The sequence below is a fragment of the Odocoileus virginianus genome, chromosome 7 (genome assembly GCF_023699985.2).
Source record: "Odocoileus virginianus isolate 20LAN1187 ecotype Illinois chromosome 7, Ovbor_1.2, whole genome shotgun sequence".
Lineage (NCBI taxonomy): Eukaryota > Metazoa > Chordata > Mammalia > Artiodactyla > Cervidae > Odocoileus > Odocoileus virginianus.
In genome coordinates this window covers 63591682-63605763 of record NC_069680.1, presented here as the reverse complement: position 1 = coordinate 63605763, position 14082 = coordinate 63591682, and the positions used below count along the sequence as shown (strand labels likewise).

The window sequence follows — 14082 nt, the reverse complement described above, 5'->3', positions numbered from 1 at the left end:
GGGATCTTCCCGACTCGGATCGAACCTGGGTCTCCTACAATGCAGGCAGATTCTTTACAGACTGAGTTCTGGGAACAAGCAGAAATCAGTTTCCTGAAGAAATTCATTTACCAATCAAATGATATTCATAGACTTGAATGTGAAGGGCTGAAAGGAACTTTTTATAGGTTCATCAAGTCCCGCTTACCAGATATTGAATCTCCCTATACACTATCTCACCATGCTCTGTACCTTCCAGGGGGTGAGGGATGAATGGATATAAGCTAGAGTTGTGTTTTTATTATAAAGTAAATGCAAGTTTAATTATAATACATTTAACTGCCAGCATTGGACTTTTAATTACTACCATGACGGCACAAAAAGTAGGCTCATACTGGTTAGACCTGGAAGAAACCTCGAAGGCCACCAAGTTCAAGGAAGGCAAGTTTGAAAAGATACTCCCACAAAACAGATGCTTCTGGTGCCTTACTTCCTAACACATGAACATCCTGCAGAATTAACAAAAACATAGTTCTGTAGAAGCACCCACTCAAGTAAGTTAGAAATAAGGCACCAATATGGGTGAAATTTTACATCTGCTCAATGAAAATAATAGAACATAAGGAAGATAAAAATAAAGGAACACTTTTTGCTTTATTTTGAATTGTGATATATCATATAGATACAGAAAATTTCAAAAGCCTATGTATAATTACAAAATAACCACTCATGTAACTGAACAGTTAAATCAAGAAATAGAACATTATTAACACTTTAGAAGCCCCTGCATTCCTCTCCCTGATATAGCCCTCCTTTTTCATCCTCGAAACACTACTACTCAGACTTCTGTGTTATTTCTTTGTTCACCTTTATCTTTTTACGTTACAGGCATCCTTAAACAACACAATTTATTTCTACATGGTTTTGAACTTTAAATAAATGGACTCTACTACGTATGATGAGGTGGTTAGATAGCATCACCGACTCAAAGGACAAGAATTTGAGCAAACTCTGGAAGATATGAAGGACAGGGAAGCCTGGCATGCTGCAGTCCATGAGGTCACCAAAAGTTGGACAGGACTTAGCGACCGAACAACAACCACCACCTATATATCTATATCTCTATCATTCACTTCCCTAATTATTTTTGAGATTCATTCATTTTTTTTTAATTCATAAAATTAACCATTTTAAAATGAGATGTTCTCATTCCTTTTTACTACTAATATTCAACTGATGACTATACCATTATTGTTTTTATCCATTCCAATGTAGATAGACAAATGATATCATGAACAATGTTGATATCAGTATTCTTGTATATAGATCCTAGTGTACAAGGGTATAAGTTTCTTTAGGGAACATGGGAGGCAGTGAAATTGCCTATCTTCTGCTTTACTAATAACACATTGTTTCTCAAAGTGGTTGTACCAATTTATATTCCCAACAGCAGCATACGGGTGTTCCAGTTACTCCACATCCACACCAACAACTGACAACATCAGACTTCTTAATTTAGGAGCTTATAATAGAACAATTTGTAGTTTTCTGGTGACTAATGACATAGAGCACTTTCTCATAGGTTTACTGGCTATTTGGATTTCCTCTCATTTGAATTGCCTATTCAAATTCAAATTCAAATTCTTTGCCTCTTTTGTTCTTTAACTGAATAGTCATCTTATTCTTAATGACTTTGTCTTATGCATCAATCTTTACTTTTACTTAGGACTTGACTGTCATAAAGAAGCTTTAACTAATCAAAAGTTAGTAACTCTGCTTACTTTAGATAGGGTAGGTCAAAATGTTTAGAAATTTAAATTTAAAATGCTACTGAAATATGTTACAATACTTTTTTTGAGTTTGTATCTACTGTTATTTCTGAGCAAAAGTATTTAGCACAAAATCCAGACTCATGCATGCTAAGATCAGAATGTTTCTAAATCATTTCCACTCTGAAAAACAAAATTCAGAAATCATAGTTTGGTTAAAAATTATGTCAAAAATATTTAACACCAATGAATAAAATCAACAGTAGAAAACTTGAGTGTTGAAAAATGAAAAACTGAAATTTCAACTGTAAACAGAGCTTTATATTTTAAAATTTCCTGCTACAGTCACTATTTTTCCTTTCCTAACAAAAAGACTATTCTGCTTAGCAATAGAAGAATGTTTAATTACTTACTTAATAAATGCTGGTGGCATATCTCTCTTCAAAATCTGATCCTCGGTGGTTTGAACAGTCTCTTTTCCAACCTACAGGGAAAAAAGATTCACAATTCAACTATAAATTCTCAGACTTTTAAAACTATTACTTAAACATATGGGAAAAATCACAAACAATCTTATCATTTAAGCTTCTAGATTTGAAGAAAATTTCTAGTTTTTGGGTTTTTTTTTTTTTACTTATCAGGATTGCTCCTGTATTTCCTTTCATAATACACTTGGATAACAACATGGAGTACAAACATAAAAGTATAACCCCTTCTCTAGAGTAATTAATTTGAAGGCATCATTGAGCACAGTGAGGGAAAAAAAGAAATTCATCATTGAGAATATGTATGTGTTTATTTATTTATGTTTAATCATAAACTGCCAATCTCTGAAGGACTACACGAAGTACATGAATCCAATTAGTTGGGTTAAAAATGTCTGTTCAGAAAATAATTGACATTACTGGAACTGGGAAAATATGTGAAGTAATTATAACTCTGAAACTAGAGCCAAATATATGAAAATACACAGCTTAACTAGTAATCAACATGTTTTCCCTAATCATCAGTTCAGTCGCTCAGTAGTGTCCAACTCTTTGTGAGCCCATGGACTGCAGCACGCCAGGCTTCCCTGTCCATCACCAACTCCCAGAGCTTACTCAAACTCATGTCCATCGAGTCGGTGATGCCATCCAACCATCTCATCCTCTGTCGTCCCCTTCTCCTCCCACCTTCAATCTTCCCCAGCATCAGAGTCTTTTTCAAGGAGTCAATTCTTCCCATCAGGGGGCCAAAGTATTAGAGTTTCAGCTTCAGCATCAGTCCTTCCAATGAACATTTGGGATTGATTGGTTTGTTCTCCTTGCAATCCAGGGTACTCTCAAGAGTCTTCTCCAACATCACAGTTCAAAAGCATCAATTCTTTGGCACTCAGCTTTCTTTACAGTCCAACTCTCACACCCATACATGACTACTGGAAAAACCATAGCTTTGACTATAGGAACCTTTCTTGGTAAAGTAATGCCTCTGCATTTTAATATGCTGTCTAGGTTGGTCATAGCTTTTCTTTCAAGGAGCAAGCATCTTTTGATTTCATGGCTGCAGTCACCATCTGCAGTGATTTTGGAGCCCAAGAAAATGAAGTCTGTCACTGTTTCCATTGTTTCCTCATCTATTTGCCATGAAACAATGGGATTGGATGCAATGATCTCCATTTTTTGCATGTTGAGCTTTAAGTCAACTTTTCACTCTTCTCTTTCACTTTCATTAAAAGGCTTTTTCATTAAAAGGCTTTCTGCCACAAGGGTGGTGTCATCTGCATATCGGATGTTATTGATATTTCTCCCAGCAATCTTGATTCCAGCTTGTGCTTCATCCAGCCCAGCATTTCACATGAGGTATTCTGCATATAAGTTAAATAAGCAGGGTGACAATATACAGGCTTGACATACTCCTTGCCAGATTTAGAACCAGTCTGTTGTTCCACATCCAGTTCTAACTGCTGCTTCTTGACCTGCATACAGATTTCTCAGGAGGCAGGTCTAGGTGGTCTGGTATTCCCATCTCTTGAAGAATTTTCCACAGTTTGTTGTGATCCACACAGTCATAGAGCAACTTGAAATCATATATAATGCTACATGCTGTAATGGAATAGACAGTTTTACCCCCTGCTGGTGGCAATGTAAACTGGTACATTCTCTTTGAAAAAGCATTTGCTAATATGTGTTAAGAAATGAAACTGTACTATCTAAGAATTCCACTTATGAGAATATACCCTATAAGCAATAATACCAAGTGTGGTAATCACAATATTTTAAAAAATATTCACTATCATGCTAGTTAAAAAAGCAAAAACATTTTTAAAAAACTTATCCAACAATGAGGAACATGTAATTAAATTAAGATATATCTTTAGACTTAGTACTATGCAGTCATTAAAACAATGGTTATAAAGACTCAGCACTATGGGAAAATGTTTATGATGTTATAATTCATTCAAAAGGATAAATAAAAAATAATAAGTACACTATGATTAAAACAAACCCCAAAATCATTATGCATAAGGCCAAAACCCTGAAAGAATATAAAACAAAATGTGTTTATTAATGCTTGAAAAATTTTGAGTGAATCTGTATCTGTATGCTCTGTCTTCTAATTTTCTGAAATGTGAATATAAAATTTTTATCTTTTTTTTTAATTTTTATCTTTTAAAAAGTAATATTAACATATTACTCTGGGTTACTTAGGTGCAATTATTTCCTATCAAATTATTTCAGTAATTATTTGTCATTTTATACCAAAATCTTTCCAAAAAGTAATGGTTAAAAAATCTTTTTAAATTTAAAATACTGTCACATTAACCAGATTGTGTGTATCTGTACATGTATTTACTATACTACAAATAGTATGTATACTTACCCTTTCTTCAAAATCATTCCTATGTAGGGCTTGGATGTCAATTTTTCTTTAACTATATCATATTACAAAGTAATATAGAAGAAGCAAACTTAGATGTAAGGGGTAGTGAAATTTACTCTTTTATCAATATAAAACTATTTAGGAATGTTGAATCACAAATATGAACCAGGTATCAATGCAGAAATTTGTGAGATTTTTAAAACCCAGAATGGAAATTTTCTCAATCCTATTATTTATTTAACTTTTTATTGAGTTTAAAGAAAAACTAGTTTAAAAAATGCCAAATGCACAGTAAGGCAGCTAAAATAAATAATACAATAAATAATTCTCAAGAATTACCAGCCAGGCATGAGTTAATGAATACAAGTTTTTTTCTCTCAAGTTAATAGCTCAGAAAAAGCAAGACACATATACCACTGTGTAATAGCCAGTGCTTCTGTAGACAATAGACAGTCTGTATCATAATAAAAGCCTTTCAGATCAGCAGCTAGTTCTCTAGAGTTTCTCAGATCAAAACATGACAGAATATTTCCAGACGTATTGTTCACTATAGTTTCCAACAAAACTTAGCCATTCAAAAAGCTGCAGGACATGACTTCACGAAGGAAAAGATGAAGTGCAGCAAAAAAGTCACTAGTTCATTCTAAGCATAAAGGGCTTAGAAAGATACCCACACTTAGATAAATGGCAATCCCTTTTATCTTACACACCATGTGTACACATAGAGATAGAAAGCTAGAGAGAGACAAGAGCAGAGAAAGAGTGAGTGAACTGGGGGAGTTCCTCTTAAATCTCCTTTAGAAAGTATTCAGTTATTCAACATTATTAACATTTACTGAATGCAACTGCCTGTGCAGTCACTGTCTAGGTACTTGACACAAAGCAGAAGTAAAAACAAAGTTTCCTGCCCTCATGGAAGTTATATTCTAGTGGGAGTAGACAGAGACAGTATACAAGTAAACATATAAATAAACAACAACAACAAATCATGCCAGGCATTAGTAAAGATGATGCTATAAAGAGTATGTGGTTGGAGTGAAAAGTGAAAGAAAGTGTAAAGTGAAAGTGTTAGTAGCTCAGCTGTGTCCAGCTTTTTGTGACCGCGTGGACTACAGCCCACCGGGTTCCTCTGTCCATGGAATTCTCCAGGCAAGAATACTGGAGTGGGTAGCTGGGAGCCACAGAGTGGACCAAGAAGTAACACTGGAGCTGAGACTCTGAAGCTGAAGAACTACTCATGCAGGAGCTGGGAAAGAATAATCCCGAGGGAGAAGCAAGAAAAAGACCCAAGGCGGGAAAGTTTGGGTATACCCAAAGACCCCTAAACAGGCCAGAGTGGCTAAAGCTCTGTAAGGAGGGGTGTGGTGATAAGGCTGGGTAAGAAGGCATGGGGGTTAGATCACAAACAGCTTTTTAAGGTCAGGTTAAGATATTTGGAATCTTTTCTAAGTACAAGAAGAAGCAGGAAAGCTAAACAAGAGACTGACTTGATCTGATTTCCTTTTTAAGTTTTGGCTGCACTGGGTGGAATCTTCCTAATTCAGGGATCGAACCCGTGTCTCCTGCACTGGCAGGTGGATTCTTAGCCACTGGGCAACCGGGGAAGTCCTGATTTTTTTTTTTAAGGTCATTTTGCCTGTTATAAGGAAAAGTGATCTTTGCAGGCAAGAGGAAGCAGAATGACCAGTTAGGAGGCTACTGTAGTCATCCAGAGGAATGATAGCAGTGACTTAAAACAAGACATGAAAGCAGAAATGGAGAATTCATTTTCTTGGAGGAAGAGTTAATGGGACTTGCTCTTGGAATGGGTGAAGCAGGGATTAGGGAGTGGACTGTGAGAAAGAAAAAAATGAAATGACATGTAGGTCAATTAAGTAAAATGTCCTCAAAGGCAGCAATGCCAGAAGGCTGATATATAGCAAAGATTTAAGATAAAAAGATAAAACAATCATGAATACACCAGGCAAAACCACTGAAATAGTTTTTCAAATAGCAAGTATTCTGACCCCAGTAGAGGTAATTACTAATGAATGAATTCTATTGGGACTTCCCTGGTGGTCCAGTGGCTAAGATTCTGAGCTCCCAATGCAATCCCTGGTCAGGGAACTAGATCCCACATGCCACAGCTAAAGAACCCGCATGCTTCAGTGAAGACAGAAATCACACATGCTGCAACTAAGACCTGGCAAACCAAATAAATAAATAAATTTTTTTTAATGAATTCTATTAAAATATTTTGTCTCTGTTGTAAAGATAAAGGTAAATGAAGAAGAGAAACAGACAGTAAAAACATATTCAAGGGCTACTTATTTAAAAGCTATTTTTAAGTACTTAAGTGATGGGCACTAAATATTATTTTAAGCTGCATTCATAACTGCGGTGATAGTATCCATAATTGCTCTGATCTTCAAAATACTCAGCCTATAATAAGGTTCCATACAATGAATGGTCCTATTTTTAAGGTATAACACATAAAACATATTTATGTAGAATGAATGCCATTTCTACTTGGGGAATTGATTTTGGGCAACGCTGTCCAATAGAACTTTCCATTACGATGGAAATGCTCTATTTATATTCTGTTTCATTTGTGCCACCCAATACAGCAGCCATTAACCATGTGTGGCTACTGAGCGCTTGAAATATGGCTAGTGTAAGTGAGGAACTGAATTATTACTTTTATTTCACTTTCATTAAATTTAACCTTTTTTATTAAGACTTTTTCATTGGAATATAATTGCTTTATGATGTTTTGTTCCAAATTGAGAAAGGAGTACATTAAGACTGTATATTATCACCCTGCTTACTTAACTTATATGCAGAGTACCTCATGTGAAATGCCAGGCTGGATGAAACACAAGCTGGAATCAAGATTGCCAGGGGAAATATCAATAACCTCAGATACACACATGACACCACACTTATGGCAGAAAGTGAAGAAGAACTAAAGAGCCTCTAGATGAAAATGAAAGAAGAGAGTGAAAAGTTGGCTTAAAACTCAACATTCAAAAAACTAAGATCATGGCATCTGGTCCCATCACTTCATGGCAAATAGATGGGGAAATAATGGAAAGTGACAGACTTTTATTTTTTTGGGTCCCCAAATCACTGCAGATGGTGACTGCAGCCATGAAATTAAAAGACGCTTGTTCCTTGGAAAAAAAGTTATGACCAACGTAGATAGCATATTAAAAAGCAGAGACATTCTTTTGCCAACAAAGGTCCATCTAGTCAAAACTATGGTTTTTCCAGTGGTCATGTATGGATGTGAGAGTTGGACTATAAAGAAAGCTGAGTGCCAAAGAATTGATGCTTTTGAACTGTGATGTTGGAGAAGACTCTTGAGAGTTCCTTGGACTGCAAAGAGATCAAATGAGTCAATCCTAAAGGCCATCAGTCCTGAATATTCATTGGAAGGACTGATCCTGAAGCTGAAACTCCAATACTTTGGCCACCTGATGCGAAGAACTGATTCATTTGAAAAGACCCTGATGCTGGGAAAGATTGAAGGCAGGAGGAGAAGGGGACGACAGAGGATGAGATGGTCAGATGGCATCACCGACTCAATGGACATAAGTTTGAGCAAGCTCTGGGAGTTGGTGATGGACGGGGAAGCCTGGCGTGCTGCAGTCCATGGGGTCTTAAAGAGTCAGACACGACTGAAGGACTGAACTGAAACTGTTGTATTAGTTTCTGTTGTACAATGAAGTGAATCAGCTCTGTGTATACAAACATATAACTCCCACTTGGACCTCCCTCCCACTCCACCCCACCCATCTAGGTCATCGCAGAACACCAAGCCGAGCTCCCTAGGCTATACAGGGAGCTATTTATTTTACACATGGTAGTGCTTTATGTCTGGGATGAATTGGGAGATATGACTATTTTTTAAACAATCGCTTTAGGTTTACAGCAAAATTAAGGAAAAGATACAGAGATTTCCCATACATTCCCTGCCCCCATACCAATTCAGTTCATTTCAGTCGCTCAGTCGTGTCTGACTCTTTGCGACCCCATGGACTGCAGCACACCAGGCTTTCCTGTCCATCACCAACTCTCGGAGCCTACCCAAACTCATGTCCATTGCGTCGGTGATGCCATCCAACCATCTCATCCTCTGTCGTCCCCATACCAATAGCCTCCCCTATTATCAACACCCCCCGACCAGAATGGTACATTTGTTAAAACTGATGCATCTACCATTGACACATCATAATCACCCCAAATTCATAGTTTACATTACACTCCACTCTTGGTGTTATACATTGTATGGATTTAGACACATGTATATTGACAGGTATCCATCATCATGGTATCAAGCAGGGTATTGCCCTAAAAATCCTGTGTTCTGCCTTTTCATCCCTCTCCACCCAAAACCCCTGGAAAACACTGACCTTTTTACTGTCTCTACACTTTTGCCTTTCCCTGAACACCATATAGTTAGACTCACATGGTATGTAACCTTTTCAAATTGTCTTCTTTCGTTTAATTTGAATTTATGGTAGCTGTGGCTAGCAGCTACCATACTGGACAACTTCGGTCTATGGGATTGCACTGTTTCCTAAACTGGTCTTCCTGCCTCCAGACTTCCTTAATTCACTTTCCACACATCTGATAGATAAATGTTGCTTTTTGCCTTTGCTACTTGGTGTCTTCATAGCAGAAGGGAGCTGGGCCTGGAGAGACAGCAGTTGCCAGGCAGAGAAGAGAGGGATCAGACAGACCAAGCACAAAGAAGAACACAGGCCAAGGCTCAGAAATGTTTAAGCACACAGTTAACTAGACGAGAAAAACAGGCTGGTGTGGCTTCAGCAAAGGAAATGAAGCTAGAAAGGCAAACTGGAGTCAGCCTGGGAAGGGCTTTGTATGCCAAGTGAAGGCAGAGAGGATTATGTAACTTAACCTGCCCATTTATTCAAAGGCTGTCATCTTTTGTTCTAGATCTGGATCTTTTCAATTCGGTGTTTCATCACTTTATCAAGTATCAAGTCAAGAACTTCAAAGAAGCCAGTTTCTAAAGTTATGCAGGACCAGAAAGGCATCTCCTATGTGTAAACAGCTGACAAAGTCTACAGAGGCTAGCCGGAGACAAAACTTCCTGTTCTTAAACCATCAACCAGGAGATAACACTTTCCTTCTCTCTCCCCACACTATCAAAACAGAAACAGTTTCTACAGGAGCCATTTTTCCCAAATAAAAAGAACAATTCAGAAAGGGATTCACAAAATGCCCTTTGTTAACTAGCAAGAATCTTCACGGCTTGTAGGAAAACATTATTCCTGGAGATCAACGTTAATATGGGGAAGCGTATGATTTCCTAATACAGGCTACAACTGAGCAAACAGGAGGGTCAGTGGTAATCTTGACAAATGCTTCTTGAACCTGTGCAGTACCAGGTCATCAAAATTCTTGACTAATTATGTCAAATATTTGCTACATACATGTTAAGAGCACATGTGGGGGAATTTGGTGATTTGATTTCTAGTTACAGCTTTTCCCAGGCAAGAATACTGGAGTAGATTACCATTTCCTGCTCCAAATAAATGACTGCTGCTGCTAAGTCACTTCAGTCGTGACTGACTCTGTGCAACCCCATAGACAGCAGCCCACCAGGTTCCTCCGTCCCTGGGACTCTCCAGGCAAGAATACTGGAGTGGGCTGCCATTTCCTTCTCCAATGCATGAAGGTAAAAAGTGAAAGTGAAGTCGCTCAGTCGTGTCCGACTCTTAGCGTCCCCACGGACTGCAGCCTACCAGGCTCCTCCGTCCACGGGACTTTCCAGGCAAGAGTACTTGTGACCTCAAATAAATCATTAAATTACTCAATTATTTCTTCCATACTACATGATCTCTTTAAGGGTCTCCCTTCTTGTCTACTGTGTGTAGACCAGACTCTCTTTTAGCTCTCTGATGAAGAAAATTTATTTTCTCTACCTTACAATCTCATTTTCTACCTCAAATTCTTTTGGTGAGCAAGAGAAGGTATAGAACAATTAATAAATACAAAATGTAAAAGCTCTCATTTCCTACACATTTTATCTGTATGTTTTATGACTGTGAGATGCCAAAAGTAGATGCCTGATTTTTTTAACCTTAAAATAAGCCTTATTCCCTCTGCAAAAATAAAGACCTGTATGGTAAGAGTTTTTTAAAAAATGAATAAAAAAGAATGGCATATAGATCTTAGTTTTATATTATAATCTTAAATCCTGAGCAGGTTTTCCAGGTCAGCATTCAACAACAACCCTTTCAAAGTAACCCAACTTAACAGTAAATACATTTTATGGCTTCCAAACTGAATTTCTTTGCTTAAACTCAGATTTTTTTGGTTCTGTTCAATGCTAAAATAATCTCTTCTTTATTTTCTTCTTCAGAGAATTGCTTCTAACTCTTGAGGTCCAATTCCACTTCATTCAATGAAAAGGCAGTAAGTGCCAACTATGTGTCTGCTAGGTGGTGGGAAGAGAATGAGATAAGAAATAAAGCAACCTTAGACATACAAACTGAAATAATGGTAGTGAATGAGTAAAAGACCTGGGGGCATTTTTAGGGGCTTGGCAGGAAGCCTTGTTTCTTTTGAAGAGCTCTTACTTTGTTCCATAGTTAATTTAAATATCTTTTGTTCACTCTGTGACTTTAGTTCCAAGTTATCTGCAAGAAACCTTTTGTCTTCAGCTGTTGTTATACTCTTCTATCACCATCTACCTCAATTTGGTTCAATAATACAGAGATTTGGTTTCTTTTTAGCCAAAAAAAAAAAAAAAGCTTGGCTGGTTTAAGTCACTTCCCAGACTAAAAAGTATGTTACTGTAGATGTCTCCCTTAGCGAGAGGAAGTGTAAGAAAACTAGAAGACAAAACACAGCAAGCAGGACTTGTGTTAGAGATTTGTACTGTACACGTGGTAACTATAGAGCATTATATTAAAATAGTGGCAGGGAGACGGTAATCAACAGAAGTTGCTAATGTAGTTAGACAAGAAGATACAAATGATGAAAACGTAACCCTAACTTACAGTTAAGGTGACAGTGGGCCGAGCCAAGGTCAACTGACTGACCTACTGATTGTGACCAGACAAGAGAATATGCATTCATCTGCCTATTAGTTTGGTTCAGTATGAGGCCGATCAATCTATTTATTTGGAACAGCCATTCTGATAGGTTGTTGTTGTTGCTGAGTCACTAACAAAATGAAAAAGCAAAAAAGATATGACACCAGAACAACAACAACATGTCCAATTCTTTGCCACCCATGGACTGTAACCCTCCAGGCTCCTTTGCCCATGGGATTTCCCAGGCAAGAATACTGAAGCAGGTTGCCATTTCCTTTTCCAGGGGATCTTCCCAACCAGGGATGGAACCCTCATCTCCTGCTTGGCAGGTAGATTCTCAACTACTAAGCCACCTGGGAAGCCCATTCCGATACGCAGCCATGTCTAATACTATGTGTGGGTCACACAAGGGTAGTGAAAATGTATGTGTCTCAATATCAGCAACACTTTTGATTGTTTTCCTACAGTGGTTGGTGACGGACTTGTGATCCATCCACTCACTCACTGGTTCCTTTTGTATCATTCAAAGATGACACACCAGGGACTTCCCTGGTGGTCCAGTGGTCAAAACTCCATGCTTGCAATGCAGGAGCTGGGAATTCAATCCCTGGTCAGGGAACTAAAATCCCACATGCTACCCAGAGTGGCTAAAAAATAAAAAAATAAAAGCAGAAGCAGGGTTTAAAGAAAAAGAAATAACACACTAGAGCCAAATGTCTATTTATTTAGTTTTCAATTTTATTTTTGGCTACACTGGGTTTTCCGTGCTGCATACAGGCTTTCTCTAGTTGCAGTGAGTGGGGGCTACTCTCTAGTTGTGCAGGCTTCTCATTGCAGTGACATCTCATGTTGTAGAGAGCATGGGCTTTGGAAGTTGTGGCCCAGCAACTTAGTTGCCATGCGGCATGTGGAATCTTCCCAGACCATGTATCTGGATTCCTAACCATTGAACCAATAGGCAAGTCCCAGAACCAGGTTTTTAAAAAGCCACATATACCAGAAAAATTAGGACTCTTTAACCTACTCTGATTTCTAACTCATTCATTTAATCAAGCACTTACTGAGAACTTCGTAACAGCCATGCACAACACTGTGTGTGATGGGAACACAAAAAATAAGTGAGACACAGGCCTTGCCCTTCACAGACAAGACAAATGCTTGAATAAATCACTGTAAGACAAGATAATGCTCTAATAGAGTTACATCCAAGTTTCACAAAGGAAAAGAAACTCTAAGAAGGCATAAGAGTTCTCCAGGAGTAATGGGATTTGGGGAAGAAAGAAGAGGTTTCCAGTGACGGAGAAGCATATGTGAAATTATGGCCAGTTCAGGGGACAGAGACCCACCCAGCTGGAACAAAGGGTATTAGGTGGAGAAGAGGTATAGAGAGTAGGAAGCTGAAAAAAACAAAAAATGCCACATCAGGGAGGGCCCTATGTGCAATGTACTTAGATTTCATTCTCTAAAGCAGTGGGAAATTATTTTATGGTTATAAGCAAAAGACATGTTAGGTTTATATTTCAACAAGAAAAACTCAGGAGAAACAATGGACCAGAGGGAGAAAAACTAGAAATACAAGTTCACTTGCTAGTTCATTTATTCAATCAAATATTTATATAACATACCCTGTGCCAAGTATTAAGACAGTGATGAAGAAAATACACATGGCCCCTGACCTCAGGGAGCTTAGAGTCTCAGTAAAAGATAGACTAAAAGTAAACTAAAGCAGCAGCAATACAGATGGATATGAGGGCAGATGTAAGAAATCCATCTACATGACACTCAGTCCAAATAGAGGGCGATGGACATGCCAAGACTTCTGACTCAAGTGACTTGGTAATGTCAGGGGAAGCACACTGACTGAAACTGCCCACCTGGCCAGGCACCATAGTAAACATTTACGTGAGTTATTTTATGACAGGAGGTCTTGGAACACAGAACTAATAAGCCACCACCAACCAGAAGAATTCGGGAAAGGTCAAAAGGAGACACCACATGTCTGACCACCTCCCAAAATCCTTCTTGCTGGCATCCATCTTGGCTAAGCAATGTGTGTGCCACCAGGAAGGCCTCTAAGTCAGGATGATTGGCCAAAGACAACTAGGAAACTAATCCTATCACCATAAAACCCGAGACTGTGAGCCATGTGGCAGAGCAGTTCTAGGTTCCCTTACCCTACTGCTCTCCACCCGGGTGCCCCCTCCCAATAAATCTCTTGCTTTGTCAGCTCATGTGTCTTCTTGGACAATTCACTTCCAAGTGTTAGACAAGAGCCCACTTTTGGGCCCTGGAGGGGTCCCCCTTCCTGCTACAGTAATACCTGTAATGGAGGATGACAGCCAGCTCTGAGAGAAACTAATTCTTATCTATGGGATGTTCAGATGCAGATAAGCAAATGTTCAAGGAGAAATCATAGAGATGAGTCC

The 14082-nt window shown here is 38.3% G+C and overlaps 1 protein-coding gene across 2 annotated transcripts in view; it reads right to left on the bottom strand.

Annotated features, from left to right (window-relative positions):
• Window positions 1–14082, bottom strand: part of VCL (vinculin) — a 108381-nt gene that overhangs the window by 66614 nt on the left and 27685 nt on the right. For both annotated transcript variants that reach the window (XM_020914488.2, XM_020914490.2), the window contains exon 2: window positions 2162–2232. In XM_020914488.2, the coding sequence (XP_020770147.1) occupies window positions 2162–2232 (71 nt within the window). The remainder of the gene's footprint in view (window positions 1–2161; window positions 2233–14082) is intronic.